General features: G+C 37.8%; 2 protein-coding genes across 10 annotated transcripts in view; one reads left to right on the top strand and one right to left on the bottom strand.

Annotated features, from left to right (window-relative positions):
- The first annotated feature begins 338 nt into the window (after window positions 1-338).
- On the top strand, window positions 339-5,051 carry LOC113526884 (P2Y purinoceptor 2). Its single transcript, XM_026914311.3, has 2 exons — window positions 339-543; window positions 2,748-5,051. The coding sequence occupies exon 2, from the start codon at window positions 2,764-2,766 to the stop codon at window positions 3,748-3,750; it is 987 nt and encodes a 328-aa protein (XP_026770112.1). The 5' UTR covers window positions 339-543; window positions 2,748-2,763; the 3' UTR covers window positions 3,751-5,051.
- A 149-nt stretch (window positions 5,052-5,200) lies between these two features.
- The window catches only part of relt (RELT TNF receptor), a 36,014-nt gene continuing 18,881 nt past the window's right edge, over window positions 5,201-22,333 (bottom strand). For 5 of the 9 annotated variants that reach the window (XM_026914306.3, XM_026914308.3, XM_026914305.3 and 2 more), the window contains 9 exons: window positions 21,861-21,953; window positions 21,592-21,776; window positions 21,436-21,491; window positions 20,452-20,724; window positions 13,395-13,475; window positions 13,223-13,301; window positions 10,932-11,159; window positions 10,313-10,484; window positions 5,201-8,135 (listed from right to left, as the gene is read on the bottom strand). In XM_026914306.3, the coding sequence (XP_026770107.3) occupies window positions 8,124-8,135; window positions 10,313-10,484; window positions 10,932-11,159; window positions 13,223-13,301; window positions 13,395-13,475; window positions 20,452-20,724; window positions 21,436-21,491; window positions 21,592-21,776; window positions 21,861-21,953 (1,179 nt within the window). In that variant the 3' untranslated portion in view covers window positions 5,201-8,123. The remainder of the gene's footprint in view (window positions 8,136-10,312; window positions 10,485-10,931; window positions 11,160-13,222; window positions 13,302-13,394; window positions 13,476-20,451; window positions 20,725-21,435; window positions 21,492-21,591; window positions 21,777-21,860; window positions 21,954-22,333) is intronic. The other 4 variants (XM_053234991.1, XM_053234993.1, XM_053234992.1 and 1 more) reach the window with 2 other exon arrangements.

Genomic DNA, 22,333 nt, shown 5'->3' with positions numbered 1-22,333 from the left:
TGTAGCTCAATACTGCAGTGAATATCTGGTAGGCTAATTAAAGATTTGTTTGAGGAATGACAAGACCATAACAATAAAGTGAAATTATTGGGAAATAGAACGTATTATAGATTTTGATTTAATAGGATAAAAATGGAGTTGCCAAAAAATGTGGAATAAATGTAGTGTAGAATAAAATTTTTTAGACATATCCTAGACTATCATATTACTTTTTAAGTGTTTGTCTCAATCAAGAAACCTAATCATGATTATACTAGATAGTTTATAGTCTATACATAGTTTTACTTGTTACATTACATTAACATGTTTAAAGGCCATGTAAGTTGAACTCCTGTGTGTTTGTTCTAGTCGAGAACAAGATGCAACTTGCTCACTGAGTAGAAACGCCTACACTGGTGAAAAAAAGTCAGTCCGAGGCATCGCAGAGTGATAAAAGTATGCAGAACAGAGATTGAGAGAGAGAGATAGAGAGAGAGAAGAGAGAGAGGGGAGGAAAGACAGACAAAGAGAAATATAAAGTTGTTTTCTAGTGGATTAATTCATGTGAGTACCCTTCATGTCTGATATTTATACTTTATTTCTGTATAGTATGACATATATATAAAAAACATATGACTAGTCATCAAATGAAGGCAGTGCGCATTAGAAAACTTGAAAACATTATACAAACCTCTTTCCACTTTTCGGTACTTTTAAACAAATGAAGTGTAGGAGACTACTGAATTCCTGATGTAGATGTATGAAAAAGGGTTGTGTGTGTATCTGTATACGTGTATACAAGAGACAAAGTGTTACTTGCTGTTTAGTGATATAGTGCTAATGTCAGTGTTTTGTAGCTCAATATTGTCCATTATGATACTACTCGTGATATAGTAGTAACCCAGGGGCCTAGTGTGAACACACACTCTGCCATCAGTTGCCAAAAAAGCCGTGCGGAATATTTTATTTACTTAAAGAGCAACAACCATAATTTTCAAGAAATACGCAAAAAAAAAAAAAAAAAAAAAAGAAAGAAAGAAAGAAAAAAAACCCCGATAAACTGTATTATCTCTGTTTTTCATAATCTTTGGGTTTAAAAAGCAATTTTCTGTCTCTAGAGAAGTTTACAAAAAAGTTGTGGGTTGGCCTTACAGTAAATGAACCAGGGAACATTACGTCATCTTGGAAAGAGATACGAAGACACTCGTACATCTGACTCAAGCAAATGGGAGACCTGTAAAAATCATGTAGCCAGGTAGTGATGGTTTACTGGTTTACATGAGGAACCGAAATAAACCAGTTCAGATAGTAAACTCCTGTTTCTGTTATTGTAGTGAAAAACTACAAAGGCAACTATGGTATTTGTCTTAATACCTAACTTGCTGCAAAACTGCATGACTGGACATGGGTTCCTACCTCTTTAAGGCTGCTTTTAGTTTCAGTTTAATAGTTTCCAGTAGTGGAAAAAGTACAGAACACTCTGACTTGAGTAAAAGTACTGCTACTGTAGTAATAATTCATTTGAGTAAAAAAAAAAAAAATACTAGTTACTCACATTTCTCAAGTTTAATTGTGAATAACAACTTGATGAACTACTTTACAAATCACTCTTTTATAAGTCTACAATTGATACAACCAATACGAAAATGAGGAATGCATCTTTAACAATTATACCAACTAAGCGAGTGAGCTATGCTAAAGTGAACACCACTTCTATTATCAAAGGCATGTAAAGAAAAGTAATGCTAACTGTTGGGGCTTCAGTAGCTTGCTAGGTTCTTTAGCAGATTTTTTAAATACAGAGCTTTCATGATGTAAAACATCAAAAGATCTGGCTAGCTAGTCTCGTGCACTCAGCTAGCAAATGGCTTTACCTGTACATCTTTCAGTAAGTTGGATGTTGAGCTGTGAAATGCTGATATCTCCACAGATTTCTTTTAAAGTATTTAAAATTGAAGATAGCCTCCCTGATAAATTAGGCCAGGCGTGCTAATCTGTCTCCACTGTCTTGCACCTGACGGAGCATTTGCATTTATTTTTATTGGCACTTGAAGTTAAATTATTTTAAATACGCATCTATTGTCTTTCATTGGCTTACGCTCTTCCAGGATTTATTGCATTTTTATACATTATATGCCCAAAGGTTTGTGGACATCTGACCGTCACACTCATATGTGGGTCTTCCCCAACATGTTGCCACAGTGGTGGAAGCACACAACTGTATAGGATGACTTTGTATGCTGTAGAATTACATTTTCCTTTTACTGGAACTAAGAGGCCCAAACCTGTTCCAGCATAATAATGCCCCTGTGCACAAAGGGAGGTCCATGAAGACATAGTTTGCCTAGACGGTCTGCATAGACCCCTGACCTCAACCCCACTGAACACCTTTGGGATGAATAGGAATGCTGATGCACCCCAAGGCTTCCCACCCGACATCAGTGTCCAACCTCACTAATGCTCTTGTGGCTGAATGAGCACAAATCCCCACAGCCTCAGGTCCTGAAGGGCCACTGCAGAGTCTAGCATTTTCTTGCTCAAACACACCCAGATTAACATAAAAAGTGAAATGAAGTGAATCAGCAGTGGTAGTGGAGGAAAATAAAACAAAACTTCATGCAAATGTTAGGTCCTGTAGAACCACAGCACTGTGAACTTTAATGTTTTTTCTTCATTAACACAACCAGATTAAGGTACAGAGTGTTTGTTTAACATCAGTGTATAATGTGCCTATTAACTGCTTCTTCATTACTCTCTACTTTTTTCAGACTTTCATGAATCAAGATGGCCACTCCAAATGTATCCAGTTTCATCAACAGCAGTGCTCAGACCAAATGCAACTTCACCAAGGATTTCAACCTCCTGCTTCCAGTTACCTACAGCCTGGTGCTGGTGGTCGGCCTGCTGCTCAACCTCACCGCCTTGTATGCCATCTTGTTCCGGATCAAAAACTGGAGCCCCAACACCATCTACATGATCAACCTGATTGTGTGTGACACACTCTACATCCTCACACTACCCTTTCTGATCTATTATTACTCAGTAGAGAAGAACTGGCCATTCACTGAAGCGTTCTGCAAACTTATACGCTTTCTCTTCTATACTAATCTCTATGGTAGCATCCTCTTCCTCAGCTGCATCAATGTCCATCGCTTCATAGTCATTTGCCACCCGGTGCGATCAATGGGCTGGATTAATGCCCGACGTGCCCGTTATGTCTCGGTCCTTGTTTGGGTAATTGTTCTCATCTTCCAGGCACCGGTGCTCTACTTTGCCCGAAGTAAGAATGGTACTACCTGCACAGACACCACAACGGACGAGCTCTTTGAGTACTTCCTGTCCTATAGCTCATTCATTTCGGTCATTTTCTTTCTAATACCCTTTGTTTTAGTGATGTTATGCAACAGCCTGATGGTGCATAAACTCATACAACCCAGCACAGTAAGAGGGGCAATATCTCAGCGCTCCAGGCAAAAGTCTGTAAGGATGATTGTCATCGTGCTGCTGGTCTTCATAGTCTGCTTTGTGCCTTTCCACCTGACACGGAGTCTTCACTACTTTTTCCGCCACTTAAAAGTAAATTGCAAACTCTTGGAGGGATCTAGAATAGCCTACAAGATCTCAAGGCCCCTAGTAACTATTAACAGCTGCATTGACCCCATCCTCTACTTCATGGCTGGCCAGGGTTTCCGACGCAGTCTACCTAAGAAGAAGAAGCAAGGCCAGAGAGCTGAGGAGGATAAAGGTTTATCATCCTCTCAAACAGATTAAACAATTAGAATATGAATATGAAGGACAATCAGGAGTTTCTATGAGGAATTAATAGACCAAACAATAAAGTGAAATGGGGGAAATAAATAAATTGGGAAATAGAATGTAATGTAGAGCTTTGTTGGATCTGTGCTACTGACCAAATGCTTCGACTTTAAAACTCAGTGCCAGAGATCCACTGTGCTTGGACTGAATTCTTTCACATTTGTAAAAGTGGTTGCTAAATAACTGTAAATGCAGATACATCACAAGAATTTCCTAAATTTAGTGCTTATGAATCACTTAGGATCCTTTTGTACAGTTTCCTGTCTTGGCCATTAATACCTACAATGCTAAAACATTAACCGCTTTTGCAATGTTGATGTCATTTTTCACGAAGGTATACAGTATTGTGCTTTTACACTTTTGTCTTAATAGTAAATTATATCGGAAATTTTAACTACTGTAAGACAGATGTCATAAAAAAGGAGTAACAACATACATGCATCTAGATTTAGAATTTTTTTTGTTTGTTTAGGCTTCAGTGTGTAGTTGCTGATATGGTGAAGTTTTCTGTAAGGAGATGTTTATTTTGCATTTTTGGATGGAGTCTCCAGTGTTAGGGCTTTGTAATAATCAGAGGTAAAGCCGTTATCTTAATTTTGTCAAAAACAAGAAAATTTTCAGGATGGAGAGAAAAAAAGACTGGTAAGCGGAAAAAACAAACTGGTGAGGAAACGATTGTTTATAGTTGTTAATGTTAGAAATAACAGGACCTATCTTGTTTTGCGGATGTTTCACAGCTGTGGTATTTGAGGAATTAAACACTTGGGGATGTGCTGATATTGGAAAATAATCAACTTCGGGGAGGTAACACTAACTCTGCTTCACGTCAGGCCACATCACGCCACCTCAACGTTGATTATTTTCCCATAACAGCAAATCCCAAAGTGTCTTACTCATTACTTTCATAATAAAACCAAACTAATATTCAGGCATAATAATAATAATAATAATAATGATAAAAAACAAAAAACAAAACAATATATACATATATATATATATATACACAGTAAATATTATGATATGTTTGAATGTTATGTGTCAGTGGACAAAGAAAAAAGTGACTTGCTGAACCAAATAGCTTTCATGTCGTGTTTATAACAGATTATATACAGCATTTTGGTGGTATTTTTGCTTACAGATCCTTTCCAAAAGTCTATGATATAACATACAATTTTCCTGTTTAACTGAGCTACTGAATGTAATTATGTCTTTAATTTTAATTAAAGTTATAAAATAGGTTTGCTCTTGTTAGCAAGCTTCTGCTTAACTGAAGCAGATTTTTATTCATTTTTCATTTTCATTCATTTTCATTCTTTTTTATTCAGTTACATTTCTTTTGCTGTCTCCAAATGGTAATCAGTATGCTAATCAACTGTCATCTTCAGAAATTCAGAAAGTCACACACTTCTTCAATTCTTATCCTTTATTTAAAGAGTACAAATATCAAGAAAAAGCTTATAGTGTTATAATGAAAATAAATAAAAAGCAATAATGATGCAGAGAATCTTTTCTTTCCATTCTCATTACATCAGTCTGGTTATTAACACCTTAATAAGTATGGTAGAACCCACAGATGTCAGATCCTAAAAATAGAATAAAATACTGTTTTTATCAGGGCTGAATGGAAAATTATGTATAAAATTCTATTCCTTATAAAATGTGCATATAGACAGCAGTAACAGTGTTGCTTGTAGCTTTATCTGCCATCATGAGTTTTCAAAATTCAAAAATAAACATAAGAATAAAATAAGGAAAACATTAACAACATGAAAATCTGAAATTTGTTCAATGTTTGAATACCAATGCAATTCACATGATAACTTAGTTTTCGACTATAGTATTTTCACATTGTGGTTTCCAGCGAACATTATACTAAATAGAGGAGTGATAATATCCGCCATACACCAGAATCAATGAAGTTCATTTATTTTCATCACCTGGTTCGTGGCTTTGTCTAAGCAGAGGCCTATGCACGCGTGTGCTTGTGCGTATTTCAGGTGTACCACCAGTATCTTCACTTTAAAACAAAATTCTTATGCTTCGAGCGGCCATCGTTTCAGTGTAAACTCTCACACATGCAGAGGCCTCTTGCTAAATTGTGCAAGGATGAAAAAAATGAACAAAAATTTTGTAGGTAAATATAAGTGATAACTAGTTACACAGGGAGGTAGCTTTGATGATGCACCATGGGATATCACAGTGGTTTGATGGGCCATTAATTCCCCCTTATATTGCTCTTTAGTTTAAAACAAAAGCTTAACTCTAGGTTAGACATGTACCAATATTTTGCGATATTCAACAAATACCATATTGTTATAGTGAAGCATTTGCTACACCAGCATGCCTTTTCGCAAAGAGTCTAATATGTTTACAACCTGTGCTAACTGTGTCTCAGAAATACCATTTGCTTTACTGTTTGCATTAGCAGTTGTATGTGTTCGAGTAGTAGATTGCAACAAGATGTTCTCAGGGTTAAATTAAGATAGCTAGTGCAACCTGCGTATGAAATTATCTTGCTAGCATTGGTAAGCTATCAAAGCTAGCTATGTTAGGAAGCTCAGTCTTTCTCTCAAGAGGGAACCCTATTTAAAAATGTATTTACCTCTTGGCCTCTTAGTAAAGATGAAATATAATAAAGCTGAATCCTAAATGTGTTGCTACTAATTTTTCTAATAGCTTGACAATATCAAGATAGTGGAGGAAGAAGAGCCTAGGACAGTCGTAAAGGGACACAGAGCTTTTTCCCAGAACTTTCACACCTCACACAGCTAATTAAGTGCTTTATGTATTGATTTACGTGCATGAGCGCAGTGTGTGGCCTAAACACCTCGGGAGGAGGAAGGTGGCATGAAAAAGCCTTCTGAGGCATTTGCAGTGCATTTCTACTGCCCCAGTTGATCAGGGTTGTTACGGTGTCGTGGTTTCACGGTTATTCACAGTGTATAATCAGATGGTTTCCTTATGGTTCATTTCTTCAAAATACCCACAAAAATGCATTTCCATCTATTACAGTTTTTCTTTTTTCTTTTTTTTTACCTGATCAAGTTCCTTACTCTGGTGGTCCCTTTTGTGTCAGGCTGTGACTCCCTTAAGCCACTCTTTTTTTTAGCTTTAGCTTTTTAACAATGTGATAAATACTGGCTAGGAGATTTTATGGAAAAGTCGTTGCCAAAAAACTTTCCTATTAAGTTTTCCCTATCATTTTCACCACCGAATTGTGCATTTTTAAATGGTTGCTTAATACAGCGATACCGTGAAACCGTGATATTTTTAGACTAGGTTATCCTACCGTGAAAATTTCAAACCTTACCACCCCTATCAGTGGGCATGAAAAACATTACGGTTTGATATATTGAACAATAAGTGGAAGGATCAGGATTTAAAAGCAAATGCTCAGACACTAATACTCAACAGCAGCACAGCTAAATATAACTAAACGCATAACGCATATAGCTTTTCTGATCTTAATACTTAAAACATGACCCAATTCCACCTTCAGAGGCAGGAGCTGACTCTAATGCATTGAGAATTTGAACCATATTATTCAGGCAAATCAGACATGAAAAGGAGGTGAGCATTATCTCTTCATGAGAACAAAATTAATGCCACCCATCAAGCCCCTGCACAGGTCTATAGCATGAAAGAGCTTCATATGCTCCTAATACAAAATAAATGTTAATACCAGCCTACTTGCTACACTATACATATTAGGAGTTATTTACAGCTGTGAAATAAGTGGTTTAACTGCATGACAGGCTGTACCTGTTTTGGAGGCTGGAAGATAAAAAAGGTGAGTGTTTGAGATATCTGTTCCTGTCAGATTATCTAATGTGATCTATCAATGTCAGCCGACTAATATTTATTCAGTATTAGTAAGACATTTGATGGATATTCTCTGTATGTTTACTGGCCCACTGTTTAACTTTAAGAAGGGGCAATGATTTACTCTACATGGCGGGACATTTATAAAGATCTACACTACAATTTCCATAATGTTTAGTTATATTTCACGTTTTGCATCAGGCTGCTATGCCAGGTCTCGTCTCTCCTCTTGAAAGTTTTCTCACTTACAATTTTCACTCTCAGCTCGCAAGGCCTGAGGCAAATGGTTTTCTTTTTTTTAACATAATAACATAGCTTCAAAAACACTTACAAAGACCAATTCCTATTTTCCAGAATTCAAGGCTAACTCCCCATAGGGGTGAATACAGTTCCCATCCTGCTTCAGCCTCGACACTTCCTTAGGAGCCCACCGATGAGGTTGTGCTCAATGTGGTGTTGATGACGTAGTCCTGATGGATGCTTCACTTTTTCTCCCACTTGTTCATTCACTCACTCATCTAATGAGAGGGTAAAAAAAACAAGATGTCAATAAAGGAACAGTATAGACAAGGCTTCTTAATATTAAGTTGTTGAGCTTTCCCTGAATAAAATCATGCAATTAATCATAATTGTTCTAAGAAAAAGTTCTAGTAATTACACAAAAGATGTGCAGAAATGTTTCCTGTCACTATTTATTTTGTAGATTTTGAGAAGAGAAAATGTTGATATGTGCAGTTATTCCCCTCATACACTAGAGGTCAGCTCTGACTTGCTGAATCAGCACTAGCAGAAGGCAGCTGATGAACAGACACATAAGAGGGGTAAGTCACCTCACCAGCCCAATATACAGTTTTCTCTGATTTTATCCTGGCTTTCTTTAAAAAGTGAGCTGTCTTGTTTTTAAAAACTGTTGTAATTATAACCATAGCCAGCTTGTTTATCAGAAATGGCATTGAACCCACCCTGCTGAAAAAAAAATTCTCATAGAAGAAACTCTCATAGAATTTTTAATGGTATTAATGGGAATTGTATTGGTTTTAGTGGAAACTGTAATGGTCCCTGTGGGTCTCTACTGGTAATTTGTGGCCTTCTACTGGTGGCATGTTATGTCTAGTGGATACCATTAAGGACCAATAATGGTAATGGTAATGTTTTTAATGGTTAGCTGATGGTTTGTAATGGTATTTGTACTGGAAACCATTAGAATTTCTGTGATGGATTCTGTTGTTTTTTTCAGCAGGCAAGTGGCTTTTTGGCAATTCATTTTAGTAATTACTTTTTTCCCTCCACAAATGTTATGACAGTATTCATCAGTATTCACATTTGAGGTAAACATCCATTATAAAATATATATTTGTTAATACAGTGCTCTGATTCTACTTCACCTGATGGTGTATGACTTAGGGAGTATTAGCTTGTGATATTAGCTGGGGCATACTTGTTGCTAATGCTGTTTTCAAAAGATTGCCTCAGAGAGAGAGAGAAAAAAAAAAAAAAAAGGAAAGAAAAGAAGAATAAAAAAGAATATGTTCAGTGTGGCATTCCTTATTGTATTATATTTTTCAAGAATACTAGCAGGTTATTAGTATTTTTGTCAAGGTAGCTAGCTAGCATGTTATCCTGTGTGTGTCTTATTTGTACATTCTGAGAAAATCGTTTTTCTTAAATGTTTGTTATGGATCTATCTATCTATCTATCTATCTATCTATCTATCTATCTAGCTAGCTAGCTAGCTAACTAACTAGCTAGCTACTGCATCCATCTATACATCTACAGGGAAAAAGAGAGAGAGAGAGAGAAACAGGGAGACAACTGTCAAGCTATCAGTCTGCCAATTCATCTATCCATCTATCTATCCACCATCCTTGAATCCATCTCATGAAACTAAATGTTCATCCAGGAGCCTGTAAATAGGTCTTTATACTAGTGACTGAAATAATATTAAAGAGTGTCACAAATATGATAAAAAGTGTTTCAATGTGTTAAAGATCTGATATGAAAGTTAACAGAATTAAAGGATGTTACACAAAGCCTGTGTAAGCTTTATAAGAGAGAATGAGAGAGCAGATGTGGAGAGAAGGACGAGTATTCCCGGAAACAACAGAAACATAGGGAAATTCAGAAAGCCTGAAACTAATGGGGGAAATCTGAGGTGGAAACTATAGTTTGAGTAAGAGGGAATGAAAACAGAGCAAAACAGAGTTTGTCAAATGGTCATCAAAGTACCTATACAAGTCATACCCTGATAGAAAAAAATGTAGCCTTATCTTAAGCCAATCTCGTATAAAGAACTGTGTAAATAATAGTGAATGTATGCATCATTTTCACATAAAGTATGCAGAAAAATATTTGTCTGTGTGCCTCTGGTAGTAATATATATACATGTATTTCAAGGTGGGAATACACTCGGGATAGGATACCCGTCCATCACATCTCATTATCACTATTATTATTATTATTATTATTATTATTAATGCTTTGGCAACAGATGACAATGTATGCAAATAAAACAATTGATTCTGCCGCACAATCAGAGTGCCACATAGGGATATGCACACATGTATACTTTACTACTCACTGAAATAAAACCTTTGTGTAAGAGAGAAAAAGAGAAGGACAGGTCATGAGAGAGAAAAAGAAGCCTAGTGTGAAAGGAAAGAGAGGAGCTGTGGATATTTTTCTGTCAGTCACTCACATCCTGTCCGCTCTTTGAGGAGGGAGAGTTCGCAGAAGAGGGCACGCCCAGAAGGGATAATTCTTCAGCAGGCTCCACGTTGGTAGAGTCTATCGAATCGGTGTCACTGGACTCTGCTGGGGTCGTCTCCACAGAGACAGGGTCACCCTCTAGGATCTGAGCCACCTGGAACCTGCCAATCAGGCATCAGTGGTGTTAAAGGTCATGATCAGGGAGATGATCTGATAAGTGTATTTGAGGCCATCTCCTTTCATTATACAAGTAGTATAATGGGCATGACTTCACGCACAAATCTGACATTCTCCAACGAACACCAAAACACAGCATTTTTAGATGGTGGGTTTGGTGCTGTAGTACTGGTATTTTAGAAGATATTGTATATTAATGTGGAATGTTGGTGAGTGTTGGTGGTTGATCTGTAATTTAATGGGGGAATTTTTTGTTTCTCTTAGTGTTAGATGGTGAATGTTGCTATTTATTGGTATTTGTGTATCACACAGCTGTTGAATCCTTGAATCTAATTGGTCAGAAGGTCAGTGTTGGGATTTGATAGTCAATTTTGCTATGACTACTGATATCTATCAATCTCTGGCATATACAGTATAACCCATTCCCCTACCTTCCTACATTGAGGACCCTGCCCTCGCCAGGTGAGGAGGGGATAGATGCGGCACAGGATGTCTTATTTGTGTCTATGGTGAGGGGCAACAGCACTTGTGGCCATTTCTTCTGACTGCAGCGCGAGCAGCCGAGACCAGAATGTGGGGCCAAACCATTGATAGTGTGAAGGTGTTGATGGTGGGTACAGAGCCTGGGCAACGAGCGGAACTGGAGGAAGCCAGGGAACCTGAGGGAGGAACGGAGAAACAGAGGGAGAGAGATATTAGAACCCACCATATGTGAAAGTTCAATTCATTTTGGTTTCAGTATTGGTTATTTGGCAATATTGTAATGGATGCTGTCAAGCTTTCTTGAACCAAACTGAATGGGTGATGGAGAGAGACAAATAATGAATGGAAATTACAGACAGAAATGCAAATAAAGAGTACAAACAAGTGCTCATTAATCTAGACTCTTTCCTGTTATGCTATTTAACACTAAATATACAGTATAATAGATATCATAAAAGTGATGAGCTTCACAGAACTGATACAGGGCCCCTGTCATCACACGCAAAGCTGTAGCTTTTTGTTCTTTTGTGTGTGTGTGGGTGGAAAGTTGCATGCTCAAGCAAAAAAGAGAGTGAATTTAAACGACAGCTAAGAGCTGGAGGGTACAGTAGTGAAGGCTTTTCATACAGGCAGTAGTGAGGACAGCAAAATGGCCAGTACATTTCTGTTGAACTTTACATCAGAAAGTGTGTGTGAGTCACGCGGCCTTCCTCTGCATGCAGTGGAATAATAAACAGTGACACAACGACACATTATGGAACGAGTTACTGAGCAGGTTCTGACACTCTCTAGTATGATGTGGATCATAATTGTATTTTAAAAAATTCAAAAGATTACTTGTAAAACAATTTAGACACAATGTTAGGAAATAAAACTGCATTTCTAAATCTAATGCAATTTTTATTTCGCCAAACAAGATTTCAGTTCTTTCTTTCCTTGCTAAGCTGAATTGAAGGAGGCTTGGACTCTGTGCCTGTCAGTCCCTGTGTGAAGGAGGCGTGGCCTGGCTGGAGAACGAGGCATGGCTTCTCATTATGTAAAACTAATATTTCAGTTTCAGTTTAGGTTCATTTTCCTCTCACCTACCAAAAACACGAACATAGGTGGATTGGCTAAGCTAAATTACCCTTATGTGTAAATAAATGTGTGAATGTGTGTGAGCATGGTGCCCTGCGATGGACTGGTGTCCCACTGGCTGCAGATCCACTGCAACCAGGATAAAGCAGGTACTGAATGAATGAATGAATGAATGAACTGTGTGCCCAATACTGATTCACATTGTCTCATAACACATAAATTACATTAAAAAATAAAAAAATATATATTCATTCATCTTCAGTAACACCTTTATCTGGACCAGAGTCACAGTAAATACCATATTATCCCAGGAACACTGACAGGTGTGTATGAGAAAGGGACACACCCGTCCCAATTCCTGTAAACCTGTTTCATACAGTGTTTACTGTGTGTAACTCCATTTCAATAAATAGGCCACTTCACTCAACTATAAAATTCAATTTAATCAGTTTTTTTACTGAATTAAATAACAGCTAAGAACAACTCAGTTGTAGCTCCTAAATGTGAATCAGACAGTTGACACATCACAACACATGTTACAGCAAAACTTAAGCTATTGATGGAATAGGATATTCTGAGATTTTGATTCCATATAAGCATTTTCTAAACAGATAAATACGATTTCTCATCTTTTAAACATTAAATAGTGTATTCTCAAATAACCAAGTAATATGCATTAGTTGTTGATGGTGCACTCAGACTATTGGACCCTACTTTACATCTCTGTATCCACTGTCAAGCATCTTTTATGATGATTTATACAGCTCAGTCACTGCTCAGTGGCTGTGTGAGTACTTATTTAAAACCGCCAATTGTCACTGATCATACACAATATTGATTCCTGCTTTAAAAACTTTAAAACTAATAGGCAATCTTTAATCCTTTAAAATGACCTTTAAGTCTTTTTTAAGCTATCCAGGACTATTAGCAGGCGCGGCTCTCATTATTGCTCAGTTTGGGACCGGGTGCTGCCCTGCCAAACCACATCAATCCTTCCAGCTGTGATGATATCATCAGGTAATTTATCAAACTGGCTTGTTAAATTAGTACCTACATTAGCATGACCTCACTGTTAGCATGAACTGCTGTAAGCATATAGGTAACATAGGTAATAAATATCATTTATTCTTCAAGTGGTAGCAAATTGTGTTTGCTTTCTTACTTGATTGAGGATCTTTTGCTACCAGATGTCTGCTTCTTCTCATATTCCAGTAACAACTCTTCCAAGGCAGCTGCATTTTCTGAAACACACACACAGACTTGAAGTTTTAGCCAGCTGCACATATACAAACTGTTTTTATTATAAATAATAAGGAAAAAGGACAATAAAATACCTTTCTTTTCTGTGATGAGGCGCACCAATGCACTTATGGTGTCTTCATTCTGATCTTCTATAACATAAGGGCAAGGATTGCCTATACACACAAACACACACATTCAAAGTTTTAGTTTCAGGATCCGATCATCCAGATGACAGAATGCTGAGGGTAGGAGACTGATTAACAAAGAATTCAACTCAATTGTTTTTTTTTTTTTTTTTTTTGCCTTAGCACTCTATTTACATGCAGACACAAGTATAGTATAGCGGTATGATGCAGATGTATTGTTAATTCGGTTCTCTGAATGTCTTACAACCTGTGGATATACACCATGTATGCCACCACAATTTAATATAAATAGGCCATGTCATCCAACTGCTCACTAAATACAACTGACCTGGATTATATTATTGTATCAAATTAGAACAAGCAGCTCAGAATCAGACAGCTGACATCTCATTACACACTGGCCATTATATAATTAATAGAATCAGTAGAATTTCTAAAAAAAAATACCTGACTTGCCTAGTTATTGCCTTTATATAGATGAGAAAGTAGTCAATATATACTCATCGACCATTTTATTAGACAACTGTACACCTGCTCATTCATGCAATTATCCAATCCGCCAATCATGTGGCAGCAGCACAATACATAAAATTATGCAGGAATCTGAGTGGGAGCTGGCTCACTGAAACGACAGTTGAAGATGAAAAAAACACCTGGTCTTTTTCATCTTTATTTTTGACTGTCCAATTTCAGGGAGCTTGTGCCCACTCTAGCCTCAGATTCCTGTTCATGGCTGACAGGAGTGGAACTCGATGTAGTCTTCTGTATTGTAGCCCATCCTCCTCAAGGTTCACCACGGTTGTAAAGAGTAGTTATTAGACATAACGGCTTTGCTATCTGCTCAAACCAAACTGGTTATTCTTCTCTGACTTCTCTCAACAAGGCAATTCCACACACAGAACTGCTGCTGCTCACTGGATGTTTTGTTTTTCGCACCAATCTGTGAACCCTAGAGACTGCTGGGATTTGAAAATCCCAGGAGATCAGCAGTTTCTGAAATAGTCAAGCCAGCCCGTCTGGCACCAACAATCACATGACGGTCTAGGTCCCTGAGTTCACGTTTCCCCCCCCCTTCTGATGTTTGATGGGAATATTAACTGAAGCTCTTGACCTGTATCTGCATGATCTTATGCATTGCACTGCTGGATAACTGCATAAATGTGCGGATGTACAAGTGTTCCTTATTAACTGCTTTGCCCCAGATGCTTAAGTGTTCCTTATTAACTGCTTTGCCCCAGATGCTCACACAAGTCAAGTTAGTGAACACCCAGATTTGTTGTAATTTATGTCTGCCAGACAGTTATTTTCATCAAAATGATTATTTTCATAAAATATGAAAAAAGAGTCTTTGTCTTTGTCTAATCTAATCTAATCTAATCTAATCTATTTATATGTTCCTTACAACCGCAGCAATATAATATTTGGTACATAAAATACTGCTAACAGTAGGATTCCTAGGTAGGGACAAAAACATGGCAGGGAAATCACTCAGTATGGCTGAGAAATGATATAAAAATGAAAATTGCCACATGCCGGGTCAAAACATTTTGGTAAATGACACCACATACACACCAAGCACTTTCAGAAATCCCACATTATCACTTGTACTTTGTCCCCGCTGACCCATGACACTGCCTGATGGTGCAGTGGTCTCTATGGTAACTGTTCTTCCCCCCCCCGCAGAATTCCAGAGATGTATGTGTATGCATGGGGGTTTCTGAGAATAGCCCACTCAGCCTTCTTGTCTATTCATCCTGGTTAAACACTGTCACTGACGGCTGCTATTATTCTAATCTACCCGGGACAATCTATTGTTTCCCCGTGGGATCCATAGGTTCATTGTGTGGCTTATACACACATTAATAAAATTAATATATACTAAAGTATACTGTTCTCATTGAAAAACTAATAGTTTGTTCTGCTGCCTGGTGCTTTGCTTGTTCATTTTGTACCTAGACCATGTTACAGATAAAGCTCTTTACATTAAGAGATGTTTCAGCATCACCAAGGACACCACACACCCCAATCAACACCTGTATATTCTCCTTTTGTCTGGTAGAAATTACCAGACCATTCCATCATGCACAATCAGACTGAGATATAGCTTCTACCCCAGAGCTGTCTTGCCGCTGGTTCCCACTCATACACATACTGGTTTTGACGATTACAATACTGTTATTCATGCAGAACTGAAACTGCTGCAATATTGTTATTCACTCAATCGGGATTGACAATATGCTTGTCAATCATGTAATCGGGACAATAATCATACATGTCAGTAACAGTAACACTGAGACTATTTTCACTATAAACTATAAAAAATGTTTTTAGGAGGTGAGAGTAAACCAGAGAACCCGGTTGAAACTCAGCAGCTTGGGACCTTGGAGCTGTGAGACGCCAACGATACTTGCTGCACCACTGTGCCCACCCAAGTGAAGTATACCATATATAGATCGATTTTCACCCACTGTTTAATTTTCAGTCCTATTACAGTGCAAAGGGGTGTGTATTGAGTATGTCATTAGTTGCTGTGTGGTTGTGCTGAATCTCGAGGTCTACGAAAGACGAATGTATGACAAAGCGTAAATGTGTAAATGTAGATATGAAAGGGTAAAGCATATTTCAATCCAAGAACAGAGATATTAAAGATGGTCATGATACAAGTGCTACAAGAAGTTTGCAAACAAACAGGTTCAAGATAGTTATAGGAAGTGGTGCAACAGAAAAGTGTTCATCCTTTTGTTGGGAGATTGTGAGTTTTAACTCCAACAAGGCAGATATATTGGCTGTGCTCTCTGGGTGGGAGGGATGGCATTACTCTCTCTCTCCCCTGTCAATCACAGTAACACTGTGGGTGCTGTGTATGCGGAAGAGGGCAAATACTGCTTTCCTCTGAGTGTGTTGTAATGCAAGAAAAGATGCAGTTAGCTGGCTTCACATGGAAGCACATGACAGCCAGTTGTTAGTTGTCATGCGATAGGCGAGAGCTGGCTGGTGAGTGCTTATAGTTCTACAACTATTAGCCACTAAGTCAGTCAAACTATTTATTCAAGAGATTAACTACAATTTTTGGAACACAGACAGTATGGCAGGAAGTATACCTTCACAGGATAATGTTGTTTGCATTGCATTTAAAATAATGCATTTCTACTTTGTGTGTCTTTTTACTTGGTTTCCTGACTGCCTGTAAAATTAATCCAAAGTACCTAAAATATCTCCCACATTATTGCATGAATGACTCATTGTGCCTGAAAAGTACTTTTCATCTCAATCATCAGCTATGTGTACTAGGGATTTCTGACTTCCTCCCTTATATTATAACCTCTCCCCCTTTCTGTTTTACGCCTTTTATTTCTTTCCATCCTCAATTCTCCCCCTACTTTCTCTCTCTGTCACGCACACACATTCTCACCGCATTGCATCGTGACTTTTCATATACTGCATGCAGCAATTCCCCAATATTTCTCTCCTCTAAGCTTCACTGTCCTCTGGCTGTCCTCTTTCACTCCACATACACACACCACAGAGTGCTGGATTAGACTCAAAGGAATACAAACTCTTTCAACTCAGGAATGTAATTCACTGCAAGCTGTCGGGCCACGAGACAACTGCATTGAACTTTAATACATTCGCACTAAATGGGACAATGCAACTAGAACGAGACAAATCTCTTGCTCTTTTCTCTGTTAATCAGATGCTAGAATAAGAAAGTTATTGCACATGTAAAGATCTACACTCTCTTTTTTATAGTAGCTACAAACAGACGTTGAAGTTAACAAGACAAAAAAATGCAGCTTGATACAGAGAAACTGCCAAAAGGAATGTCTTTCATTTTAGATCCTTTCCTGTGGAGCAAAACCTAAAGAAACAGCTTTACCTTTGACTGATACAAACCGCTGACGCTGGAGACTCCTTCCAAAAACATTCAGTAAACATCTCTGTATAAATTACAGTAAATTATTAACCCATTTATTACTAGGATTTGATTGTGAGTGTCCACCATTCAAGCTCCATGTGAATTAGCCGTTATTATAGAAATGATAACATTAGAATGAGCGCACCCGCAACTACCATCAGAGCTGTTGTTATAGAAAATTAATCAAAACCTTCTGACCAAACAAAATCGAAAATTCAACAGTGTTGTGGTATAAATAACAATAACTGATTATATTATGTAGCCATCAGGAACACAGATATTTATTTACCTGCAAAGGTAACATGGGATATTTTATATTTGTTGGTATTTCTTTACTGGCACAATATATCCAAACCACTGAAAATAAATTCCCCTGGCCAAATTTTCAGCTCTTGAATAGTTAAGCCAAAAAGAGAATGTACAAGATACTCTCTTTACCCAATATGTTGCCAATAAACCAAGATATATTTGTTGTCTTAAGTTTGCTTCTATAGATGTTGCTAATTCAGCCAACAATTATGGGAAGTGTATCGCTATTACTGTAGGGTTCTCTCTTTCTATAATGAATGTGCTGACAGAGAACACACAGCAAAACCTGAATTCAAGTTATTTATTCTCACGATTAGCCAGGGGCTGCAGCTCAATGCATTCCAGAGAGCGTTGAACATAAGGTTCAGAAACTCTTCAATGTATGGATTACTGCATGGTATTTATACCTACATCCTATGTATAACTTCAGTTGCAAACTATATTTGGGACAGTGAATCTCCAGTATAACAGTTAATTATAGATATCTTACATCAGATACTCTTCACTAGTAAATATGTATCTATTTTCATAGAGAACAGTATGTCGTAAAGTTTCAGAAATCCCACAAGCAAGTCTGTATGAGATATTTCACAACAACAAGGGGGATTAGAGAGTGATAATATCTGTACATCATAAATGCATGTACTTTTCCTCTCACGCAAAAACTGTTTTCTAATTCTTATATTTTTGGCACTAGGTTCAGGTCTTTTGTGTGGTTTTGGAATGTAGTCGGGCTGGAAATTTTGCTGAAACCTTGTATCCCCAGTTAATCATATTAGCTCTTCTGTGTGAGCTTCGCTGATGACGGGAAACACACCCGCTCTATCAAAACAAACTGCTAGACTGTATACTGGATGACTGTATTACTGTATGTCAGCTATGTCATTATTCATGTCATCTTGCCCCAAGAAAAATCTGTGGTCATCATCTGCTGCTGCAAATGTCAGACATGAAACTTCATGGCTGACTGACTATGTAGGGGAAATTTCTAAAGGCTAACATGAAAGACAGCCAAGGAGCAACAGGACACAATAACACAGACACCAATATGACACTCCAGCACACACACAGTGCCAGGAGACAAGCTTAAATTATTGATCAGGATACGCAAAGACAGAGTATCAAGTTATGTTTGGAGCTAACGAGGTGAACGTTACACTCCAGCCATCGCAATCACTCACATCAACAGACCTAGCTACAATGATTTCATTATACGCATGTGCTGCTCTGCCTGAACGTATAACCTAATTTTTCCCCCTCTACCAGGTAGTGTGACATACAAGCCATTTTTTTTACATAATGTAGAAGGCAGACGCTCCTACTGCTGTAGTGTAGTTTAGTTTTTGTCTCAGCAGGTTTGTCAACTGTAACCAGAAGTACATGGGAGCATAACTGCACTTTCCAAATGACCTGTATTCACTCACATAATATCACTTTCAGCAAGGGATTAGCTCTGTGCACCGGGCTTGATTCTTCTAAATAGCTTCACATACATGAATATGATCTTCCTACACATGTCCAACAAACATCACTGCATGATTTCTACTGACACCAATAAATTTACTATTTATCCGTTTATAGTTACATTTAATGTTGCAACAGTTCCTGTTAGTTCCTGTTATCACTTACATTATCACTGCTATAAACTCACTTTCTCATTAATTAATAAGATAAAACTCAGACCACAAAAGACAGCACAAAAAACAGGAATCTAAGGATACAGTAAACACAGGCTCACCGAAAAACTGGGCAGCTTTGAAGATTGGAAAAACATCACCTGATCTTTTTTTTTATTTATTTTTTAATTTTTTTTACAATCTTCAGCTGTCCATTTCTGGTGAACCTGTGCCCACTGTAGCCTTAGATTCCTGTTCTTGGCTGACAGGAGTGTAACCTGATGTGGTCTTCTGTTCTTGTAGCCCATCTGCCTCAACATTCTGAGATGCTTTTCTACTCAACACAGTTGTAAAGAGTGGTTACTTAAGTAAGTTATTGACTTGCCAGCTCGAACCAGTCTGGTCGATCTCCTCTGACTTCTCTCATCATCAAGGCATTTCTACCCACAGAACTGCTGCTCGCTAGATAGTTTTGTTTTTTTTTGCTTTTCACACTATACTGTGTAAACTGTTGTGTGTGAAAATCCCAGGAGACTTCAGTTTCTAAAATACTCAAACCAGCCCATCTTGCAAAAACAACCATGCCATGGTCAAAGTCACAGAGATCATATTTCTTCCCCATTCTAATGTTTGTGAACAATGTCTGACGTGTGTCTGCATGATTTTATGCATTGTGCTGCTGCAACAGGATTGGCTGATTGGATAATTGCATGTATGAGCAATTATTTAATTGATTTCTTATTAAATTACTTTCTTATTAAAGTGGCTGGTGAGGGTATGAATAAAGTTGTTTAGAACAGTGAAAATTGGGTGTTGGTTAGTTCTCATGGTAAATATGTCAAAACAGGAAGATGCAGTTCTGAGTATATGCAGCCATTTCCCAGCTCTCTGGTAAACGTATATATTACTTGGAAAGTGTATGTATTTTCCAGGTGATGTACATATGCACACTGAAGTACACATACATAACAGAAGTATGTCCACATCTGTCTTTGGCCTTTTAATCGAAATTCGTATTTGGTATGTATGTGTAGAAGTACATTTTGTGTGTGTGTGGGTGTGTGTGTGTGTGTGTGTGTGAACATCAGAGCATCAGTACGTAAAGAAAGAGGGAGTGAGATAGATTATGGGTACTCATGTGTATGTGTGTGTGCATGGTTACCCTCTTTCTGCAGCGCACCTGCCTCCACCTCTGCACTCTCCTTCTCTGTTGTGCAATTGTAGCCCTTCTTCTTGAGCAGGTTGCAGATGAGGATGCCCAGCAGGCCCGTCACACAGAACACAGGGACGAGAGCAAACACGGCATACTCTGTAGTCTTCTCCTCTGCTGCATGCACAGCTGTGCTGTTAGCCCCACCCACTCCTTCTCCACCTGATCCGGCTCCGCCCGCTCGGGCACTCTTCCCCGCATTACGCCGCAAACGCACCAGAGATGCTGGGATAGACGCACAGGAGATGTCGTAGCCAAGAAAAAAGATGAATATTACTATTAGTAGTAGCAGTTTTTAAGTTCATTTTTCAAGATATATTAGGAGCATTTTTAAATAGTTTTTCTCCTGGTTTCCTCCAAGTAATCATATCTATTATTTAATAATAAATTAACAATTTCTTTATTAGATCTACTATAATTATTAAATGATTTTTAATATTTTAGTTCTGTTTGCTTGAATAAGTTGGTTATATAATTTTGTATGTATAATTATTATTATTATTATTATTATTATTATTATTAGCAAATAATAAATAAGAACAGCAGGTTCAAAGGTTCAACAACAACAACAGCAGAAACAATAATAATAATAATAATAATAATAATAATAATAATAATAATTTGTTTATTTATTTCTATTATATTTACATTGTGACTCAAATATTTTATTTTGACTTTTACATTAACTGCATTTTAAATACACAGACTGTCTGCTATTTAAATTGACATTCATTCTTGTTCTTTTTATTATTATTATTATTATTATTATTATTGTTGTTGTTGTTGTTGTTGAACCTTTATAATGAATTACCCTTTTAAATGTATAAAAAGTGTTAAATTATTCATTATTGATTAATCATTATTGTTATGAATAACCTGATAGGACAGAGGTGAAATGTCATTTTGCCATGAAACAATATTAATAAAAGTACTCACTCCTCATGCAAGAACGCAGGGTGAAGGAGTTCCGTTTACTCAGTGCAGGGTAAAACCTGAATGCCAACAATCATTCCATTCATTATCAAGTCACATTTGATAAAAGAACATGCCAAACAAATAAATAAAAGCAAATGTGCATTTCGGTAGCTTTACCCAGGCAGACAGGCTCCACACACTGCGTCAGATTCCGAGGTCCCGGGCGATACCAGTTGACGGTTCAGGCTCCTGCACTGTGTGTGTACACTGCACTGATCTGGACCGTGGGAGTCTGAGAAAGTGCCTGGTGGACAGCGACGACACTCCACCACTGCATCAGGAAACTCCACTTCACTGCACGCCTAAAACACACCACATAAACTGTATTATTTTGGATGGTTCTTTGGTTGCGTAAGTGTGTGATGTGTGGCTATTTTGTCCCTCACCGTGGACGGCTCCTGTCCAGCAGGACAGTGCAGACACACACATGCCTGACCCGTCTGACATGGAGCAGCCAGCACCACCCACGGCCACAGCAGCTGCAGCCAAATGTAAACAAATTGGGCTTAGTACACTAACACACACACACACACACACACACACCACTTTAAAACTTATATGGATGTGCAAACAATCCAACTGATCTTAAAGTGTATAGAAAAACATCACAGTACAGTGCAAATACATGTATCCACACACACACACACACACACACACACACACAGACTGTGAATTCTTTTTATTTTACACATACAGTAGTGGTATTTTTGGTTTGTCACACTCTCTTTGCCACTCAGCTAAATTTAGCCCAAGGCTGCTTCCCAGCACCTGTTGAACTTCTGACTCATCTGTCTACATCTGTGTGTGTAAGATGGAGTGTGTGTGTTTGTCACACACATTAGCCTAGGGCTCTTTCACA

The sequence above is a fragment of the Pangasianodon hypophthalmus genome, chromosome 6 (genome assembly GCF_027358585.1).
Source record: "Pangasianodon hypophthalmus isolate fPanHyp1 chromosome 6, fPanHyp1.pri, whole genome shotgun sequence".
In the NCBI taxonomy this organism is placed as follows: Eukaryota; Metazoa; Chordata; class Actinopteri; order Siluriformes; family Pangasiidae; genus Pangasianodon; species Pangasianodon hypophthalmus.
This window is presented reverse-complemented; position numbering and strand designations above follow the sequence as displayed.